Source organism: Cheilinus undulatus, linkage group 24 (genome assembly GCF_018320785.1).
Source record: "Cheilinus undulatus linkage group 24, ASM1832078v1, whole genome shotgun sequence".
Lineage (NCBI taxonomy): Eukaryota > Metazoa > Chordata > Actinopteri > Labriformes > Labridae > Cheilinus > Cheilinus undulatus.
In genome coordinates this window covers 8700779-8724229 of record NC_054888.1, presented here as the reverse complement: position 1 = coordinate 8724229, position 23451 = coordinate 8700779, and the positions used below count along the sequence as shown (strand labels likewise).

The 23451-nt window shown below is 39.2% G+C and overlaps 1 protein-coding gene across 7 annotated transcripts in view; it reads left to right on the top strand.

Moving 5' to 3' along the window:
• LOC121505966 (R3H domain-containing protein 1-like) overlaps positions 1 to 23451 on the top strand; it is an 87298-nt gene that overhangs the window by 15806 nt on the left and 48041 nt on the right. For 6 of the 7 annotated variants that reach the window (XR_005991593.1, XM_041781421.1, XM_041781419.1 and 3 more), the window contains exons 3-5: positions 8675 to 8873; positions 17305 to 17322; positions 17877 to 17966. Coding sequence is in view for 6 of the 7 variants with exons in the window: in XM_041781421.1 (XP_041637355.1) it covers positions 8715 to 8873; positions 17305 to 17322; positions 17877 to 17966 (267 nt within the window). In the remaining variant the exon portion in view is untranslated. The remainder of the gene's footprint in view (positions 1 to 8674; positions 8874 to 17304; positions 17323 to 17876; positions 17967 to 23451) is intronic. The other variant, XM_041781422.1, reaches the window with a different exon arrangement.

Below are 23451 nucleotides of genomic sequence, written 5' to 3'. Positions count from 1 at the left end.
TGTTGAAACTGCAAAGCACATGAGATCTTGACCTCTTTGCCCATGTACTGCTTAGCTTAAAGGGAGCAGAATTCAGCATTCCCACCATCCTTAGACTTCATAATGCCTCTTCAGAAACAAATGAGGAATAGGAATGAATAAAAAAGGGTGGAACTACTTCTCATATCAGGTGCCAAGAGGCCATAGCAGTAGAAGATGGTGCAATGACATAACTGTGTAAAGAGCTTTATGCTTTTATCGAAGCATAAAATCCTTTCCCTAGAAAAGACTACATTTATGTTCTAATGCATTGCTTAAAAACACATTGTTGAAATGTTTCCTACTTTGGCTGAGCAGTTTGTATCAGATGTAGATTTCAAATATAACTTTGATTTATTTGGGTCTGTGAAACATAACTTCACTTATGATTCATTTAGACGGTAGAGCTCCAAGCCCCAATCTGAATACAAAACTCTGTGTCTGGAAATGACAAATGATAATAGCCGTAGTTACAAATGAGTCCCTTCACCAGAATATAGCAGCAACACTGTTGTTATTTATCACTTGGCTAAGACATTCAGCATTGAAATAGATGTTTTTGGTTTTTTTTCTGGAATAACTTAAAAGGACAATGTTGATTTTTAACAAACGCAAAAAACTCTGCTCCTAATACATACAGGTTAGGACATAAAATAACACAATATGTGGGGCTTTGTTTAAAAAAATGTTCAAAGTATTCCATGAAATCATTATGCAGTTTCTCTTTATGCTCACATGACACTTTTTAAAACCTGCTTTTCCACAAACACTAAGTAATCACCTTATTCTTTGGTACAGTGTTAACTTTACTGAATTTAAAGCTCCTGTGAGGAAGTTTTTTTTTTTGTGGTTGCAAAACAGACTGAAAATAATATTCATGCATCTTTATGACGTACAAAAACAGCCAGACCATCAGTGGCAAATCTGGTAGTGTCTGAATATTTATCTGTAATGTTTAAAAATGTTTGTGGGGGTAGGTGTCAGTAAAAAAAACAGCTTTTGGAACAGCATTTTTTTTTTTGCACTTTCCAGGCAAAGGTTTCAAAGAATTATCTTTGTGTTAAAAAAACACAAGAGAAACACAAGAAATGACAAACATATCAGGACAATATGTGGTTTTTCCACAAGGGGTGCCAAAGTCAACACAAAAAGAGATGTTCATGGGAGCTTTAATTCTTGAAGTAGCAGGAAATTAATTCACAGTAAAGGTACAGTGTGTAGAGCTGAGAATGTAAGTGACATCTAACAGAGAGATTCTAGATCTGGTGGTAAATAGCGGAAGCATATAAATGCGTATCTGTTATTCTGGCCCTTCTGTGGTGCTGTGGAAACACACAATATGCATAAATACAACATGGCGGAGTCCACAGAGGGGACTCTCCCTATGAGTGACTTAAAGGCTTTTTCTAAGTTGCTAAAAAATAAGTCATGTTTATCTGCTTGTGAATATTATGTTAGACTTTTAACAAGTTTGCTACTGGGCAAAATATTCCATACTGTACCTTTAAAGCTCCTGTGAGGAATTTTTATACAGTTGCAAAACAGATTCAATTTAGTACTGCTGCTTCGTTATGATCTACAGAAACAAACAAGACTATCATCAGCACATTTTTTTTACTATTTTTAGGTAGTTATTTTAATGTTTAAAAAGTATTTTTGGGGGTAGGTGTTAGTCAAAACAGCTACCGAAATAGCCTTTTTATTTAACACTTTTTAAGGTAAAGGTTTTGATAATTTATATATTTTCATGTTCAAGAACACAACAGAAAAAGATGAAAAATACACTATCAAGAGAACAAGAGGTTTGACCACTGACGGCGCCAATATCAACACAACAGAAGATAATCACAGGAGCTTTAATCCTTGAAATAGCAGGGAATTAATTTACAGTAAAGGTACAGTGTGTAAATTGGGAATATAAGCGACGTGTAACAGGTTTGTTTGGAAAAATGCTACAAGGCAAAATAGTACATACTGTACCTTTAAAGCTCCTGTGAGGATTTTTATGTGGTTGCAAAACGGACTCAATTTAACATTGCTGCTTCGTTATGATCTACAAAAACACACAAGACCATTATCAGCATATTTTTGGTTATGTCCAAATAGTTATTTTAATGTTCAAAAATATTGTTGGGGGGTAACCTTGCATAGCACATGCATACACCCATTTCCTTGTTTCTCACTGGCGAATCCATCTTGCAAAGCTCCTTTCTGAATTGTTTGGGCCCGGTTAGAAAGTGACAGAACCAATAAGTGATGAGGGGTAGTCCTGTAAGAAGGAGTCATGACATATGCAAGCAACAACAAGAGGCCAGTGCAGTTATGGCAGAAGACATTTGTGCCGATGCTTCTAAAGCGCCACTTTTATTGGAACTTGACGAACTTTCTTTGTTAAAAGAACGAGGAACAACAGTGAGTTGTTTTCCTTTCAAAAATGACAAAAAAGACAAAAGTCGTGTATCGACATGTCTGTAGTCACCAGGGCTCACGTTATGCAGTTCACTATGGAGTTTAGTCCTCAGTAGGGGCGCACTTCGATAGGGGCTACGTCACGTGTTTTGTTGCTCTAATTGGCCCGTAAAGATGTGACAGAACGTTAATCCAGTCACACAGAGTTTTTTTCAAAGGCTCTGCCCTTTCCCAAACGCTGTCTATAAGGGGTTTACCAGATGGATGTGTGAAACAAAGTTAAGTTTTTGATAATTAATTGTATGTAAAAATGCACAATTATAGAAAAAGATAAAAATAATGCAACAAAATCAGGAGAAGATGGGGTTTGTCCACAGGGGGCGCCAAAATCATCACAAAAAGTTTTTCACAGTAGATTTAATTGTTGAAATTGCAAGAAAATAATTGACAGAAAAGGTACAGTGTGAAAAATTGGAATTAGGCAATATGTAAAAAGTTTGTTTGGCTAAATGCTACTTAGCAAAAAAGTCCATACTGTACCTTTAAAGCTCCTGTAGGGATTTTTTATGTGGTTGCAAAACAAACTCAATTTTGCATTGCTGTTTCGTTATGATCTACAAAAACATACAAGACTGTCACCAGCACGTTTTTGATTATCTAGAAATAGTCATTTTGATATTAAAAAATGTTGGCAGGGGGTAGGTGCCAGTCAGAAACAATTTTTGAAACACCCCTGTTTTTACACTTTTCATGGCAAAGATTTTGATAATTAATTTTGTGTAAAATAGCACAATTATAGAAAAAGAAAATAATGCAACAAAATCAGGAGAAGATGTTGTTTGGCCACAGGGGGGCACCAGAATCAACACAAAAAAGTTTTTCACAGAAGCTTAATTCCTTAAAGAAGGAGGATGTCTCAGTGAGAATAAAAGATTTGTTCTAGGTTTATAAACATAAATTGTGTTTGTATATTTAGGCGATTAAACATTTACTTAATTTAACCTGCTTGTGAATATTAAGTTTATTCTAACTCCTCAAAATGCTACTTGGAAAATATGACATACTGTGACTTTAAAGCTCCCGTAATGTTTTTTATGGTTGCAAAACAGACTGAAATTAATGTTGCTGCTTGGTTATGATCTAAAAGAACAATCAAGACTATCATCTGCATATTTTTGATTATTTAGAAATGCTTTTTTTTTGTTGTTGTTCAAAAATGTTGGCGGGGGGTAGGTGTCAGTCAAAAATGGCAACCAGAACAGCCTTTTATACACTTTGCAAGGCAAAGGTTTTGATATATTTCCATGTTGAAGACCACAAAGAGAGAAATAACAAATTACAGACACAAGGGGTGAGCTGTTCTGCTTTGTCCAAAATTAACACAGGAGCTTTAATTCTTGACATAGAAAGAAATATATTTGCATTAATCACAGCAGTTATTCTGCAGTGGCTTATTATGATGAGAGTGGAGAATCTCCCTGCTGAGACAGTATTTTAGTATCTACTGATGACAGCAAATAGCTGCCATTACATCCAGAATATGACTCCACAATATTAAAGAAGCCATACATGCATTTATATATATGAAAAACATGCTGATGTCGGTTTCCAGCCTCACTCATAAGAGACCAATTTGCTACTCCCTAACTTCCCCGACATTTCCTTAATGTAACACTGAGGATCTAATGATGAGCTGCATTACTTATGCAGTCAAAACATCAGGGATTCTAAACAGGCACACTGTGCAATTACCTCAGCCATGAGAGACGACTCGGTGAAAATTTGAATGCATCAAAGTCTGCAGCCAAATTTAGTCCAACGCTCCAGTCCCACGATAAAATGTGTTTGGATGAATGAATGATTCGGTGAGGGACAAAATAGCTATCTATCACAAGGCTGGCTCTTGAAAATATCTGTCCAATATTGCAAATCTTCAACGGAGCGACTCAAGAGACTTCACTCATCAAAATGTCAGCAACAGACACTAAATATTCAGAGGCGTGCACGGCACTCTGGAGTATTAAGCTGTTTTCCTTCAGAATGTAAAAATAATGTAAAGCAGCAGCCTGCGTTGCTTTTGTCAAACCTCTGACAGGTCATTGAAATTCAACATCGGACTCTCCAGCGCCCAAGCTAACCTCTTAGCCCAGCGCAGCAGCGGGTTAGCGCTACATTTCCCAGGCAGAACTGCAGACGGACCTCACTAGAAGTCAATTACTGTGACATAGAGGAATTGGATGCCACCTTTTTTTTTTTTCTTCTTTTTTTTTTTTTTTGTTTTTTTTTTTAAAGAGAGCCGCTCCGGCTCGCTGTCTCAGCTCTTCTGGGACCGAGATAAACAATCAAGTCTCAGCCGGCCGCCGATCAGATAGGAAAATGGCTCTGATCACTGCCGGGCAAATAGGTTGAAGCCCCTGCTGATTGGAACACACACGCAGCCAGTCACGTACACACCGGAGAGCAGAGTAAGTGCTGTCATGTGTGGATCCAGTTTTGATGTGCAAAGTGAATTTGATGTGCCCGTTTCTAATTAACCTATTAATCATAGCTCTCATGTACCAGATGTCTGCCCTCCCTTCTCGTGCGTATGTGTGTGGCTGTGTGTGTGTCACGCTGCATGGGGGCTGGCTGCATAATTAGGCCATATCAGCAGGATGAACTCACACTTCATCATGGCGGGGGGGGTCACGGCATAACACAGATAAGCCCTGCAACAGACAAGAGGTGCAACGCAATTAATGATCCGCCATTGGCATTAATGTGTTGTGATTTATTTACTCTGCTGTTTAAGATGGCATCAAACATAAAAGTTTTATGAAGAATATTAAAGTCATGAAAGTAGCAAACAGCTGCTAGCTTTTCCAGAGTGATGGAGCAGAATCAAATGCTGCGTCTAAACTGTAGCTCAACAACCAGCCAGCGTAGCTCCATTTAGTGGCTACTGTCCTGCCGCCATGATGCCAGAAGAGGAAAAAGTACTGTTGTACTCAAGTAAAAGTACAGTTACTTTAATTAAAATATACTTGAGTAGAAGTAAAAGTTCTGCTCCAGAGATTTACTCAAGTGATAGAGAGAGGAGAAAATGTAGCTTTTTGGCCCTTATAAATAAGACTGGAAATAGGTTGTGTAACACAGCTTTTTTACAAAACACTATGTGAAATTTAGTCTATTTTTTTTTAGTTTTATAGTTTTTTTTCTGTCCCCATGCTCCATTTAAAGTTGGATTTATTCAGGAAATATTTTGGCAACTCAGTATTTTTATTGTTTGTATTATTATAGTTATTTATTTATTTTTTAATGAAAATCACAGAAGACTATTCTCACTATGTTTTATGTTTAATGTAAAAAAAAACATACAGCAATCAGCATATTAAAAACTTATAAAACTGGTGCTTAATTGTCTAAAAGATTTGAGTTTTATATCAAGGATTATATAAGATTGTGCTATTCTGAGAATTTAAAAAATGAGTCCAACAGTTTTCTGAAAAATGCATGCATTTATTTCAATCATTGGTCAAAAAAAGCGTAATTTGTTAGCCCCGCCCCCAGGTTTGGTTGGCCCTCCCCACTTGGCAGAAAGTTCCGCCCTCCTCTTCTGATCTTCACCTGAGAAGAGGATCTGGAGAGCCACATCCATTTCCTGATACGAGTGTAGTCAGGGGCGGAGTCAGACAGCTGGTTAACATTTAAAGCCACAGACACAGAAACCGCTCGTTCTAAGCAGGGTTGAAACAGAGGGCTTTTATAAAATGCAAAAATCCGATACTGGAGTATTTTTTCGGCACAGGCATGTTTCAGGGACCTCTGAGACCAATATAAATGTGTCTTTAAAGAGTAAAATATGTGACCTTAAACATGTAATATCAACAAGAACATTTAGATTTCTTACAAGGTTATTTCTTATAACGTCTCTCTTAACCTAGAGTGCAACAGGATGAAATGTGGGATCATTCTCTCACTATTTGCTACTGACTGTCGTGTGTTGTAGAAGTCAAACTTGAAAGCATTTTCTTTTTGTTGGCAGAAAGCTTAAACTTCCTCATTTTAGCTTTTAGTGTTTATTTTTTTGCTCAGTACTTTATGCTTTTTAAATTTTAACTACTTACCCCAAAATGTACTAAAAGTAGTGATTTTAAAAAGTACAAGTACAAAAAAAGCTACTCCATTGCAGTAACTTCATTAAATGTAATTAGTTACTTTCCACCCCTGCATGATTCCATTGTAAACAAAGATGCACTGATATCATCGATAGCATCTCATAGGACTATTCTGATCTATAAAATAGGGATGAAGGTGAACACAGGGTGTCTAGTTACACTCATATATAACCAAAGCAGTGAAGCACAGTGATTCTGATGTTAACCTTCATAGAGGATCACAGACGAGTGGGCTTGCATTAATGTTAGCCACATTTTGCTTACAAGCTTCACACAGTTCATCTGCTGCCATTATGATCTCATCATAAGGAAATTGTGCTCCATTTTGACTGCCTCCAGATTGTTTTGTTAACTGTAGAGTTGTTGCTAAACACAAGTACAATTTTTCTTCGAAACTGTTGAAATTTATCTCCTTGGAGCATCCTATAATCTACCAAAATCCTCTCTACAATGTCTGAACAGTATTAGGATTTGGATTATAGGTGAAAATTCCTGATTGTATGTAGTACAACCCAAAAGTTTGGGGGGGAAATCTGGATTCTGAGATTGCAGGGTAGATCATTATATCATACCATACATCAGCTTATGACAAAAAATTTAAATAATGTGCAAACTTCTCTCAGGATTTTCATTTTGTTTGATTACAGGGTAGCTCATAATGCAGTGCAGTACAAGATAAGATATGACATGGCTGGAAATGACCCCAATTAAGTATGGAAGAATCAAGTCATACAGTGTGATACTGTACAATATGATAGGAAATACTAAAGAGAATAACCATAATCTGCAAACTTCTCCAGAGCCTTGGATCAGAAGCAATGCAGTAAAAAACGATATGTGATATGATACGATATGACAAAGTGGCAGCTTTAGGTCCTGAAAGCCAGTGCGGAAGTGTAAAAAATTGCAATACAGCGGGAAGTCATGTACACTACACCTGTTTAACAGCTGTTTTTTACACAAGAAATATTTAGGAAAAACTTCACTGCGCACTGAATGGCGCAGTGACAGATAGCTTGAAGGCTACCACCAGAAGGCTGGCTTTAGTGCTAGCTTAGCTGACAGGAAGTCAAGCTCAGTGGGCGGGGGGGTCTTGCCTCCTGTTAGGTTGATCCAAAGTTCGGTTGAGACAGCGACATGGAAGCCGCCACAGATTGGCTTCAAAAGCTGTGAGTCCGGCTAATCCAGCTAGCTAGTCAAATTCTTTCTACAGTCTATGGATATGAGAGGAAGAAAACTCATTCAGCCAAAATCTGCAGTCCTCTCAAAGTGTTTTGCTAAAATCGTGACACTAAAAAAGGGTGGAAATGACAATGAATATACGATCGATATGATTTGATATGATACGAACCTTAAGCTAATTGATAATTGTGCCACTTAAACTAGGGAACAATACAGTCCTGTATCAATACTTTGTTGATCTTTCACCTTCCTGTTTTCTGGCGAAATGTCAGAAAACAGGAGGCCTTTAAATGTTGTGCTGTTGTTGTTAAAACTATTAAACTCATGGCCGCTAAATGCATCAGATACCTTTGCCTTAGGGGTTCTTATATCCTACAAACATGCTATGCCTTTATTTACAGTCCAGCACCAGACTCTGGACCCTCGCATGAAACAGGGAAGCAATCTCGTGATTGTTAACTGAAGCTTTCTGCTCTCACTGTCCTGCTGTGATTCAGCCAATCATGTCCATTGTCTCATGAACAGCTGCAGAGCTATGAGGCGGCATTGATAAATGACCACACATTCCCTCCTCCTCTCCACCTGCTACTTGACAAACTATTCTCACTGTGTATGCTCCGACATCTTAAAACAAAGATTTAGCTAATAGCTGATGTCGATTTAGTAACACCCATGTTTCTAGTGCCAAAACCATTTCAAATAAAAACATTTTTTCAGCCGTTTCTTGGGAAATTTGTATTTTTACTCATGCAGAAAATCCCTGTTGTTACTGCTGAGGAATTGAAGCTTTCTCGTCAAAAAAACACATGAAAACAGTAAATAGTCATTACTGCTCTCCTCAAGCACCAACGCTAAAGCTCTCTGTAGAGTAAAGAAAATTCCCTAACAGCAATGTTTTTCTCTTCCAGGTTCTCTGTATTTGCCAGAATCTCCCAGTAAGACTTTGCAATGAGAATGTCCGATACAGTCGACACTGAAACGATGAAGGTGTCCGAGGCTGCCGACGCGGTTTCCCCTACAAAAGACAACGCCACCAAGTCTGAGGCCGCTGACCAGAGCCAGGGCGGCAGAGAGGAGCACAGCAGCAACAATAAGAGGGACGTACAGGTAAGAAACTCCGACACCTGCGTCTTTTTTTTTACCTCGTAGAAATGTGACGGTTGAAGTTGCCAGCAGTCAGACAGACGCTGAGGATGTTTGACGTGTCACCAAGCATTTTCACTTCTCTTCCAAACTCATCTCCATGAGAATTCAGTAACAGTCAATGTCAAATACAAACTGCCCCGGGGATCTCCTGTCACCCTAGGCATTCTGGATGGTTTTAACTGGGCTGCTTCAGCAAGCTAAATTATTTCTGAAAAGTATAATCTGCACACTGAAATAATAATGATTTTTTTTTTCTTTTTTTTTGGGTCAGTCTTCATTGCTGTCAGCATGGTGATAGTGTTAGTGATGGGCCTTATAAGGGAAACAACTTGATTATAAATGTTTTATTATGATCCAATTGCCTTCCACACCTTTTTAAACATTCCTCATGATCAATATACACCATCATTTTAGGGTGTATTATAAAAAATGCTACGGGTTTATTATTTTCATGAGTCAAAAATGACCCAGGAGGGTTTTAATCGTAGCTATAGCCAAAATAAGGCCCAATTTCTGCTAAATTTAACACTCAAACAAGATTCAATTTCATCTAAATCATGTATTTTAAATAAATATATAAAGGCATAAAAATTATACTAATAACATAGCAGCGTTGGCTGTAAAGCTCTAATACAGAATTTGGTGATAGGCATATGTTTTTTAGGGGTCAAAAAATTTGATTTTTTTCCTGCCTTAAAAAAACAAACTAAATGGTTTGGTTGTGGTCATCTACCATAAAATGCTCCTTTAAGTCCAAAATGATTCAAAAATGTTTTTGTTACTCAAAAACAAAGAAAAGTAGTTCTCCTGCAGACTGAATAACATTGTTCTCCAGGATTTTCTTCTACTTTGGCGCGTCCAGTTTGCCCCACAAGCCTCCTGTTGGCGGCTGCTGAGAAGCACCCCCACAGCATGATGCTGCCACCACCATGATTCACAGTTGAATTGCTGATTGGTCAGCATCAGGTCCATTTTTCAGACCTCACATAATCGTTTCAGACTTGAACTTTGTAAGATTGATTTTCCTGATGGCAGACATGGAATCTGACCAATCCACTGGCTTTGCAAGTTTAAGGCAAAACATGGTGCTGGCAGATTATATCACTTGGGTCCTGACAGTGGTGGTGTGCAGCCAGACCCCTCTTGATCTATTTGTAATTTTGGGTAAAGGCACAATACTATCAACAATCCCTGAGTATCGCAGAGATGTGTCTGATTGGTTGAGTCTAATGTGACCTGAGAATTCCAGCTGTTGGCTGCTACAAGTGAAGCTAAAAGTCATGGGAAAATGGGACACTAACATGACACTTCCCACCAGATCAGCAAATAGAAAACAAGAGATTTGGAAGCTAAATGATCAACAGTGCAAATAAATACTCTCATGTATGAGTTTATATCTGAAAAAAATGGTCTGAGAGTTAAGTTAGTCTTAAAGACTTAACTGTGTTCAGTATAATCAAACATTTCCTAAGGTAAGGGATACTAAGTTAGTTTCTTCTCTACAGTCTAAATTGTTGCTTGCACCACTGTTTGGTGTAAAGACTTAATAACATTCTGGTGCAGCAATACAAGAAAATGCTCACACTTTTAGTGGACCCTAATTACCTAGTAATTTTAAAGTACTGAGTGGTAATTATCTAGCAATAGGGAGAATAAGGTGGTAATTACCTTGCAATAAGTTGGCATTTTACCAAGTATTAACTTGGAAATATGGTATATTAAGGAAGTATTTACCTAGTAATAATCTATGAATTATCAAGTAACTCCCTGTAATACTACTTAAACCTGACCTCCAACCCTAACTCTAAAAATGACTTTGAAATTATTCAGGAAGGACTCATTTAAATCCAGTGGGGAAAAATAAAGAAATTACCTGTGATTACCTGTGACTTATCAAGCAACTTAAAATACCACCTAATTTTTGGAGAAATGCCACCATATTACAAGGGTTAGGGATAGTTTGGGGATAAAGAAAATACCACCTGACTACCAGAGAATCGTCACAGTATTACGAGGATTAGGGATTGGGTTAGGGGATAAAGGTAAAATACCACTTAATTAACAGAGAACTGCCACATTATTACTAGGCATTACTTTATAATAAATACGTTATCACTAGGAAAAACCTTCCTTAATGTCCTACTGTGGTATTACTTGGTACAGTGCCAACTTTCACTAGGTAATGACCACAGTATTATTGAGAATTTACTAGATAACCACACATAGCACTATAAAATTACTAGGTAATCAGGGCCCAGTAAAATAAGGTGCTACCAAGAAAATGTTTGAATGTTAAACAATGGTACATCCCTTTTTTTGAGAGACTTCTGTGTGTGGTAAAGATCATTTTGTCTTGGAAACTCATGAGTCTGTGCATCCTCAATGGGAAACATTAAAGCGTTGGATCTACTGGGGATTTAGTGCAGATGAGATCACTTTCAAATAAACTGCTAATTAATTAGGTCTCCATGTCACTGCAACAAATGTGCTTTGGGACTGCAGAAGATTTGCACTTGTTAATTTGCCTTTGAAACCAAACCTGGTGCTCAAATCATTTGTACTCAGAAGAATAGGCACAAAAAAGCGGAAAAAAAAAGTCCAAATGCTGTGAAATCGCTTCTGGTGCGGTCAAGACAACAAAATCCAAGGAAAGGGAAAGGATTGTGTCTTTGGCCGCAGCCTCAAAATAGGATTCAGGCCAATCTGGCCGTGTGGTTGGAAGCAGGCAGAGCCAGGGAGTCAGGCAGGCAGATAATCTGGAGCTCAAATCCTGGCTTATCTACCAACTTCCTGTGTCTGTGTTACCCTGAGGAACAGAATGACACCGGTATGGGGGAGAGGGAGGGAGGGAGGATGAGGGAGGAAGGGATGGGTTAAGAGGTTGAAGGAATGAGGGATAAAAGAGGAGGAAGGTGAAAGAACGTAGGGTGCACAGTAAGGAGAATAAAAGGTAAGAAAACAGCAAGGTAGAAGTCCATGCCTGGACCATTCCAGTCAACAATAAAAGAAAATCCTCCAAACTATAGGCTAAGAAACTGACTTGAATCTCTTCTAAGTAGACTGCCTCGACAGCATTTTGGAGAGTCAAAGCAATAATGTCTAGAAAGGCCAGAAAATGTTACAAAATACTAACACTTTTGCTGCAGCTGTCAAACAGTCCGGTACGTCTGACCATGAGCTTATAGTTGCTAATGCTAGCTAATTACGATTTAGCTAAATAACTGTCATTCTGACGTCAATTAACAAGAACAGCTGGTCTAAATGGGCATTTTTACAACTCAAGCACTGTAGCATCCCTTTTCTTTCATTTCTATAGTGTAGACACATAGCAGGTGTCCTGGCTCACTCCCCTTGGACTTGGCTTGATTCATTCGACTAACAAGCAGCTGACTTTTGACTAATGACACAACTTCAGCATTACGAACCAAAGAGATGTTGAATAACTAGCTGAGCATGTGTTACCTTTAAAAATAACCTATTTTAACATAACAATGTTAAGTAGGTTTAAATTTCCATGATTGTCATGCTAATTCTACTAGCCTGTAGACGACAATTTCTATCATGTGTTAGCATCAAGCTAACTACCCAAGCCGTACATTCCAAACCAGTTGTTAGAAACTGCGCCCCCTTTGTTGCAGAATGCGCTAGCTTCCCTTGGTGGACATCACGACTCTTCTTAACTTGGAATAACTTGCGATTAATCTCCCTTAAGCTCCATTTTTCCATTAAAATGTGAAAAAAAGCTTTTCTTTTATTTTGTATATTTCATACTGTCTTAACTTGTGGGTAACTGACTTTGTGTTTGGATACAAACTGTCTTCTATATGGAAAGAAGATAAAGAACTTGTAAACATTGTGACATGAACCAAACTATAGAAAAAGGAATTTGTCATGGATTAAAGTGAAGTTTAACATCACTGTGGCTGCAGGGAGACGTTGCAGTCCCGTAATATGTGATAAAAGTGACAATAAAGCAAGCTATTAATGCTAATGAAAAATAAAAATGCACTGATTATGGATTTAATGGCATCTTAAATTGTTTATGTAAAAGGGCAACATTAATTTAGCTAGCTTAGCTAGCATAACGTGTGTCTAAAGTCATGCTAAACTAGCATGAACTAGCTAAACTTTACACCAAATCCCTGCAAGAAATTTTGTTAGCATGTTTTTTGAAATTTAGAGCTATTAGTTCAAGCTAAAAACAAATTGCAGGGGTTTGTTTATAGATAAAAAAAAAAAACACAAATTTACAAATACACAAATTATGCTAAGCTAAGCTAGACATTGGGAGACGTTACAGTTGCTTAAAGTGTGCTAAAAGTGACAATACAGAGAGCTAATAATGCTAATAAAAATGCACCAATTATGCACTTAATTGCATTTAAAATCATGTCCACAGGGAATGGAGGTATTAAATACAAATCCAGTGAATAAATGCTACATAAAAAGATGCAAATTTAGCTAGTTAATGTAGCAAAAAGTGTGTCTGCAAGAAATGTTGCTAGCATGTTTTCCAAATGTAGAGCTTTAAGGTCAAGATAGAAGCAGCTTGCGTAGATTTGTCTGTAGATAAAACACAAATTAAACCCCTAGCATGTCAAGTTATGCAAAGCTAAGCTAGACTAAATTAGCTTACATGCTAAACATCACTGTGGCTGCAGGGAGACGTTGCAGTTGCTTAAAGTGTGCTGAAAGTGACAATAAAGGAAGCTATTGATGCTAATAGAAAATAAAAATGCACAAGTTATGGACTTTATTGCACCTTGAAATGTTTTCTAAGTAAAATAGCAAAATAAAAAGCATTCCTGTGAGCAAATGCTACTTAACAAAGCTAATTTAGCTAGCTTAACAAGCAAAAAGTGTGTCTAAAGTTATGCTAAGCTAGTATGAACTAGCCAACATCTCTGCAAGACAAATGTTAAGCAATTAGTTCCAGATGGAAACAGCTACAGCGTGTCTACAAGTGCTAAGCTAAAACAAGTTGGCTCACATGCTAAATAGATACCAGTCTGCAAGAAAGTGTAGCACTTTAAGCTCCAGAATCAAAGTCCCAGAGGAAATGTGTGTGATTTCAGAGTCCACTTATACTGTGATTACCAGTTGGGCAACAGTTTAGCTAAATTCAACACCAAACAAGAATGAAAATGATGCTTTTTATTGCTCTGATATATCTGGATTAACACAAGGCTCTAGCGATATTTTGACAAGAAAAAAAGTGCTCTCTAAGTGAAAAGTCTTTCCTTAGTTTAAAACTTTGACAACTGTTTCCATCCCTGAGCAAAACCATCCTTTCCTTTTAACATCCCCGCCATAATTGCACATTTCCCAGCCTCCTGTGGCGTTTTTGCGACCTCTACAAATGTAGGTTATATCTTGCTGTTTTCCTGTCATTCTCCTGCTTTTCCTAAATTCCCCGTGGCGTAATTATTTTGTGGTCAAGAGATACGCCGAGAGCACTGAAACAACTAACCTTTCTGCTTGCAGTGTTGGTGGTGAGGCTTATTTTGTCGTTCCATGTGAGGGTTAGATGTTCTCTGAGCGCGGTAGGAAATGGGGATAAGAAACATGGGAAGAGGACATGTGGGTACAGAAAAGCATTCCAGCAGAGGAACATGAGGGGGGGGGACTGGGTGACTTTGCCACCATCTGCCTCCAGCTCTACAGCTCCGTCCTCTGCGGCAGGCAGGCAGGACAGGTGGCTGGTGGCCGCCCTACTTCTGCTGACTTCAGCCCTTTCCCTCTCTCTCTCCCCCTCTTTTTTCCCATTCCTTTATCTCCTGCCGGCATTGTTCATTCCCCACCGGCCCCACGCCGCTCAATTAGCTGGTGTAGCGGTGCGCTAACAGTCCCAGCCCTGTACCCCCCTCCCACCTCCCACCATCCACATTACCTGATATAGCAAAAGGGTGGCTGCAGCAGGTCACAGGCAGCGGAGATGGGCGAACAGCGGTCCATTTCAATTTTTTATAGGTGTTATTTGGCCTGGAGCTCAATCAGGGAAGGGAGGGGTTGTCCTTTTGATTTTTAGAGGACAGGTGCGAAGGACAGAGCGGTGTATGTGTGGATGCATGTTGGGATTAGGAAGCAGAGGTCTGGGCTCTGTTACAATTCCGACTGAAATGGCTCCTGCCAGGTCTCACCTCCCCCCCTCGCCCCCCTCTCCTCCGCTCCTCTATGCGTGCTACTGAGAGACCGTCTGTTTATACGTACACAGCCACTAGTGCGTGAAGCGCAAAGGCACCGAGCTGTCTCACACACTGTTGGGCATCCGGTCTCTCTCTGCTTTTCTGCATCTCACCTCCAGCGCCTGGGTCTGATTCACATGACAGCTAAATGGAGCCGCGAGCGACGCATAAAACTGACCCGAATCGCTCGCAGCCAAATGTCTGCCTTTTGTTTTCTGCAGTTGGGAAAATAGCTCGACATGCAGCCACTTTAGCAGCATATGCTCTGTGGAAATTAATTCATGCTGCACAAGGAATTAGTCACTTTCTTGTCATCGATCAGTGCCACTTGAATTTCCTATTGTGCTGTTATTTTCCAACCTAATAACATCAGCTTTACAGGAGGTTATTTCTCTTTTTTTGCTGAATTGTTTTGCTCTTTTGCAGAGCCACTTGTGCAAGCATGCACAAAATGTAGGCCAGTCATGTTTAATTCAAACTTCACTTGTTCCAAGTAATGGGCCTCATTCACCAATACCTTCCTTGGAATTTTCTTAGAAGGATTCATGACAAATGAATGCCAGGTGTTCTGTAATCATGTGCACATTTTTCCTAATTATCATAGGGAAACACTCTTTTTATGCCCATATAAGGAGTGAGACTGCAGGGCAGGGTGCACTCACAGAAGGCAAACTACCTAAGGAGGTTAAACCACATTATTAAACAAGCTTTTATGCAATATGGGTAAAAAGAAAGATCTTTCTGCAGACAAAAAGCGTGAAATAGTGCAGAAAGTTTTTGCAAGGCAAATTTATCGTATTAAGAAAGCAGCTGGGAAAAATCCACTCATGAGAGGCAAACAGGTATTTGAAGCTGCTGGTGCCTCTGGAGTCCCAAGAACCTCTGGATGCAGGATCCTCCAGGGTAGGGATGAGTACCGAAATGTACCAACACAGTTGTTACCTACTGGACCAAATTACAACACAAGTATCAATACTTAATTTTGATACCCCAACACCCCAGTGGGACTCCCTGTCACCCCAAATGAAAGGCACGCTCACCACTTTCCTTATCCCGTGTTCTACTGGCATCTTTTAAAGATACCCCTGGTATCTTTAAACAGTTTTATTCACTGATGAATGCCGTGCTACACTGGATAGTTTAGTCTAGATAGATGAGGTTCTGGATGGTTGGTGGATGGCCACCATGTCCCAACAAGACTGCAAAGTCAGCGAGGAGTTGGTGGAGTGATGTTTTGGGCTGTAATTGGCCAAATCCTGCCATGGTACAAAAAGAAGAACTGTGCCTTCTGGAGTAAAATAACTTTCATGCATGACAATGCACCATCCCATGCTGCAAAAAACCCACTGAGGCCTCGGCTGCTATGGGCATAAAGGGAGGAAAAGTTATGGTTGGCCACCTTAACCCTATTAAGAACCTGTGGAGCATCCATAAGGAAAAGCTCTATGAGGGTGGACGCCAATTACCTCAAAACAGCAGCTCTGGGAGCCAATTCTGGCATCTTCAAGGAAATACAGGCAGAAACTCTACATGGACTTTCAAGTTCAAAGTTGTAAAAGTGATATCGAAGAAGGGCTCCACTGTTAATATGGAACTTGATTTGTGAAGATGGTCCTGATTGAAATAGCCTTGATTTGAGATAAATTACATCCTAATGCAAAATATAAAAACAGATTTCTTTTTGCAGTCTTTTAGAGAGTGTTTACCAAATTAGCCAGCTCAAGATTTACGAGTTGGTTAAACTTAATACCATCATTTTTTATAAACAAAGGCTTGAAATCCCAGCCTTTAATGCTCTGTAATGAACCTCTCGCTTCTAAGTGACCGCTTTAGCCTCAGTTTATGACCGCTCTCTCCCTGTCTGAGCTTTCCCCTGGCACTTCACTGGATGTAAATATGAGTTTAGCCGCAGCTTAGCAGTTAGCGTGTAGTAGGAGTGGCATGGTATAACAGTTTTTAAGTGGTTAATGGAAATAAAGTGGTATGTAGGCTGCTGAGGGTTGAACTCATGTATAACTACTCAACTGAAGTAAAAAGGCCACATATCAAAGCATGATCTGCAAATCTGCAAAGAGAAACAGCTGGCGGAGCTAGCTGCTAATGTTAGCCACGCTGTGCAGAGTATAACAGAATGACCCTGTGAGGCTTTGTTTGATGATTCCTGTACACTTCTTTTCCCTTCACCCCCTCCCCTTCCCTCCGGACAGCCTGTGAAGTACTCTAAGGTACGGTACGCTCGACTCGCATGCCATGCAAAGATGCTCGAACCTGTGATATGTGCACTTGGATTGTTTGCTTGGATTGCGTTGGACGTTTGTGTTTGCAGTCAGACAAGTTGTGTTCGTAAACATCACTCCAGACGTGCAAAATTTGCCTTTTTTCAATGATTGTCTGAAAAACTGTAAGCAAAATGATTTTCCTGTGTGCTTGCTGCATTGCTATTGAGTTACCTTAAAATACTTCAGACAGCTCTAGATTATATAAAAGTGCTTCCTGTATTTTAATCTTTAACCATGGGAAGGCGTTTTGCCACTGGTAGCCATGTATCCAAGCAGCTAAAAGCTCAGCCACTCAAGAGAAGATTCCCACATATCATATGAAAGATTCAAAACAGTGTAATGTGCTTGCAAGAATCCATCATGCTCGCTGGATGTGTCCTCTTCACTTTTGCTCGTCACTGTGATGCCTCGTGATATTGATGCACTTGTATAAGAGTGTGCATGGTGTTTAACTGTGCCCACCAACTTGCAACCCCCCCCCCCCCCTTCCCCTTCCGTAGTCCAACACCAGGCTAAAGCTGGTGCGGAGCCTGGCAGTGTGTGAAGAGTCCTTTCCTTGCCCTATCCCTGAGCCGTCAGCAGCACCACAGGTAACAGTCTCTCTGAATTAGCAGAGTTTATGGGTGCTGAGTTGTAATGTTCAGTGAGGGAGAGCATGCTTTTAAGGTGACCGACTAAGTGGGAACTATCAAGTCAGCTTTATTTCTGATGCTGTTATGTAATATGAACCCTTCAGATATACCTTTTTTTACCTAAAAGCGAGCTATATCCTACCAGTGCGATCTTTATACCAGTGTACAAATGGTCATAATGTGCTGTAATCACTGCAAGTTCACAGTTTCACTGATAATTCACCCAGTTAATTGTGTATCGTGAGCATCACAGCTTAGAACGTGCTGGAATACAAACCAGTCTGGTAGGGTTTGGTGCCACTTTTAACTGCTTTTCTCCCTCTTAGGTCATAACCTTGCATTTAAGTAAACCGGGAGTTTGCCTTTTAGTAAATCGGAACGAGCTTAAATGGCAAGGAATTTGACTGGTTTGCTTTGCTGTCAGTGTACAGAATTAAACATTAACATATGAACAAGCACATGTCAGATGTTTTTCTAGTATAAACAAGTCCGTGTGTATTGATGGTATGCTTGCAAGATGTGCAAAGGGTGCAAGAATGTTGACATGACAAGAAGTGTAAAATATGTAGAGATGTGAGCAGAATATTTTACATTAAACATGGCTAAGGTGCCTATTGAGTAAATGTTGTATTTTCTGACATGTGGCTGTCATCAGAGTAGCTCAGGCCCCGTCCACACAGAGACAAAAGCAATATATTTCCATTTCGTTTTGAAAAGTTTTCCGTAAAGACAGAATTGTTTCAGGAAATATCCGCATAAGCACAGAACCACTGAAAACGACCGAAAATGCTGTAGTATATATGGCAAGCCTGTACGTGGTGCTGTAACGCTGCCATGGAAATGCACCAAAAGAGAGAAGAAGATCACAGAAAACTGACACAAACTTTCCTTTAGTTGCCCTTGTGGTTGTTCTAAGCGTTAGATTTATGAACATATGGTGTGTGCGGTTCGCGGTGGTGGTAAAGGAGCATCAGATTTTGCTGTAAAAGCCATAACAAGCTCAGTAGCTTCTGCAGCATGAACACAACCGTGTAATCCGCCATTGTTGTTTTTGGCCGGACGCTCTCAGGCATCTAAAGAGAGCTATGCTATGTGTGATGTAATCATTTCAAGAAAGATGCGGTTGGCCGGCCACACGGAGACGAAACAGTAGTTGTTTACGGATTTGTGCACTCTGGGAGCTGGTTTCAAAAAGTATCGTTTACAGTCACCCAAAACGCCGTTTCCATTATGTATTTAGGTTTGTTGTATGACAGGTTACTGTGTTACGAACCCCTAAATCAAATTTCAGACTGTACTGAGATGAACTGATCTGAGACTTTAGATTGTAGTGTTAGAGGGGCGGGGCCATTCCCTACTATGGGCTGATGACATCACCAGCCCATATATTTGCCCCGCCCACATTAGACCAAGCCAGTAAAGATGTGAAAACTTTCTAACAATCTAAACCCAGAATTCAGTCTCATGTAGATCTCAGTGTTTTCACATGTTTACAGCAACCTTATTCCAACATTTCTGGTGTGTTGAGACAAATTTTGGATTTCACTTTACAGGGTCTTTAAGTGGTCTACAGAGTGACTTTGAAAACTGAAACAGGATTTTCCTGTATGATGTATTATTATTGGGAAGAATACAGATTGCTTTGTGAATACCCAACCTAATCTCAGCATAAAAAGTTTAACTACTTAGATGAACCAATCACAGCTGAGGCTCAACCAGGATAGAGATGAAGCACTGCAGTTTCATTCTGTTGTCTAAAAGCAGTCAGTTCCAGCACCAAAAAGCAATAATGTGATGTAATCCAGTAAGCACACTGGGGATTAACTGGTTCCTAAATCAGAATTTTGTGTCTAATTGAATCTAGAGCTTGAATTGATGGCATGTTTCAGGTGTAGTGCTATTTTTGGGTAGTCTGGCGCTGTTATGACATTTTTGGTAACATTAATCACATCATGATAATTTTTTACTGCCACATTATTAATTTACATGCATCACTGTGCTCATATAAAGCTGACTTCATCTCCCATCATTCCCAGTATGACGTTGCTTCACAGAAGCTACAAAGCCCACACGCAAACCACCAAAACGCTGACCAGGGATTCGCTCTCCATTCTAGCTCATTATAATTTTGCAGGTAGACCTCTGATGCTCGATTAGCGGCCTTCGCCTGACAGCTATGATTAACTACCTTGCCTCAGCCGCCTGATGAAAACATCACATCATCAAAACAGAACGCAGCAGGCCCCAACAGCGAGCTGGACGTCTGTTTGCTAAATCAACTCTTCTTTTTTTTGCGTCATATCTGCAGGCAAAGCCCCCCTCTGATCAAACTTTCTCCATTACATGCCGCTCTGCACAGCTTCTGGCATACTTTCACACACACACACACACACACACACACACACACACACACACACACAAATATATACGCACAGGTATGGGTTTTTTTTTTTTCAAGGTGTTTCAGCCAGTCAGCATCCAGCCCCATAACCAGAGGGCGGTGTTATTCCCACAACAGTCTCGCATCGTCTGCACTCACACGACGTCCTGTATTACCGCCATCAATCATGTCGGGGAAATTACAATTTCCACACGTCAGCTACAGAGAGCTGCGGAGCGCTCTAATTGAATACTCCTGATATTTCCCCCGCTACTGTTATTGGGGCCCAAGTCGGGGTTCTTTCAGCGGCGTACTAACCTAGAGGGGAGAGGTAATGTAATAATGGGGATAAGGAAAAAACACTAAGTGAGGAGCACATTCAGCTGTATGATTCCCATTTCAAACCCATGACCAGTGGGTTTGCATGTGTCTAATAACTAGGGATGTCATGTTACTAGCGATGTAGTGATTCAACGGTCATCAATTCATGAAAATTTGGAAGGTTTTAATACGACATTTATGTCAGTTAAAACCAGTTTTATCTGTTATTCTTACAAGCATTTGGATGCAATGTACAACTTCCATCAGTAGGTGGCTGTATTGCATGTGATACTGTTTGCTAACCACCATTAAATGGCAAAAGAAGAAAGCAGTCACCTTAGTATTTTTAAGCAAAAAAGGTAGTTTCTAAAGTTAAAATTAGCGTGTAGAAAAGACAACACTGTTGCCTATTTACAGCAATTTCCATTGTGTTAGCATTAAGCATAACATCATAACATGAACAGTGGTCAATGACTTTCAGAAAGCAACCTTAACTCTTGAAATGCACACCCCTGAATACCTTACATTGAACCCTAACGCCTAAACCTAACCCTAATTCCACAAACAAAGACTCACACTGGAAGCACTCAATTGTGCTGTTCTAATGACGCTATCCATGCCTTCGTAGCCCTAACCGAGGCTTTTCTAGTGAGCCTAGAACTTGGGGGACTTTTGGGGGTCTTTAGTAGGAAAAATCCACACCAGTAGCTCCAAAATTGAATGTCCTTTTATCCATTTTTGATTGCGCCTGATGCTAGCTTAGCATTAGCCACCATATTGTTGTCCCACAATGGATGTCACATGGGCTGTGACAACCAATGGCAGGCTGGCGTGCTTTGCCAAACTTGGCATTCCTATACAGAACAAGGAGAAAAAAGAGAGACAGAGAGCCTGAGATGTGGCCCTCTGTGGAACTGCTTTAAATATTGGCTCATCAGCAGCCAAGGTATAAAAGCGCCATGACTATTTTGAGAATATTTTGAAGACTTTTTATTAAAGGATGATTAGTTTTTTCACTTTTAGGTCCTTAAGACATCGGAGAACAAGTTCATATGCAAAAAAGTGTTTGAGCTTTAACTTCTGTTACTTTTTTAAAAATTGAATGGACATTACTGCAGCACACATATTCTTAAAGCCCAGGATGTCCTGAGAAAAAGATGTTTAGAGCATGACGATGCACAACAGCGTTGGTGTTTTACAAGACGTTTAAAATATTAAGTCTACACAAGAAAAAATGGTTACAAATAGCTTTGGACTCATGGGCTAAGAGTCTTTTTAATTCTACCCCTAACACAAACATCCTAGTCTATCTATTTGAAGTTTGAGCAATTGTCAGTGACTTTCAAAGAGAAACCCTAACTCTTGAAATGCACACCATTTAACAATACTTTTCATTTACACCTGATGTCTAACCCTTATTCCACAAATGCAAGCTGCAACTCTTTTACTATTTAATTTCTCTTTTTGAGTGCTATGAATTTTAATATAATTTGATGTGTAGCCTGTTTTTAAAATCCTTTCTTTGGAGACACTTATTTTTTAAGATTTAAAAATGTTTTTTCCCCTTTATTTCTAAAAGAGGAAAGGCTTGTGGAAATCAGATAAAGGTGCCATAGGCTACGAGATAAATTCCTTCCTTTTTTAAATTTTTAATAATTCATTGTTTTAGATACTTGCAGTGTCATTTTTAGGGAGAAAAATGATACGTCAGCTCCTTTTTAACTTAACTATTACAAAGTATTCCCTCTAGTGATACAATAGTATTAAAACCATCCCCAAATTAAAAAATGTTACTAATATTTAGAGATTAAAGACAAACTATGTGATATTTTTGCATTTTAAAGTAAAAATAAATATAAATAAAAAATGTTTTTTAAATAGATTGACTTCATCTTTCTTCTTTACAAAAATCAGAAAAATGTCTAAAATATTTTGATAAATCCAGTACTGTGATACTTATATAGGCTAATGAGTTAAGTCCATATTCCTTAATTCAATTAAGATAATCAGAAAAAGGGATATTTCCCAGTTTTATCGTTGAGTTTTAATAAAACAGTCGTAATTATCCAGAAAATTGACCTCTGTTTTATTTCATTGTAGAAATTAGAAATTAAGTAAAGTAATAGAAACATATCAAAACCCAGTGAGTTATGAGTGATACATATCAAACTGTGAGATGTGTTATTGTGTCGTTATTCTTTATATGAATAAAGATAACAAGGAAAAAGGGTATCTCGCATTTTTATGGTTGAAGAATTGTTCCCACATTAACTTGAGTTTTATATCTTTATTAGAAAAATCTACATTTATTCAAAGATCTATTTTAATATTGTGATACGTAGGGTATCGTGGTTGGTTGTATTGTTGTTTTCCTTCCCATGAGCCTCCATTCTGCACTGTTATCTCCAGTGTAAGGCGCTTAGAACAAACAAAGAGCTGTATGGATTTGTCGGCCCTCAAAGGCATCTCTCCATCCTGAAAAACTACATCTGCCCTCACACTGTACACCCGGCTGTCAATTCCAATCAATGGCCGATAGTCCCAGCGTCTGAATACACGCTGTACTTTTATTGTTTCAGACTGACAGCACGTTCATTACATATTCACACGACCATCATTTTCACTCTGTTTTTTCTTTATCTCCAAGTAAATGGATGTCAGGAAACAAATGAGCCAGCTCGCAACAGCTGCACATCAACCAGGCGCCTTCCACGTGACGCCGAGGGTGGCATTAAGCAGCAA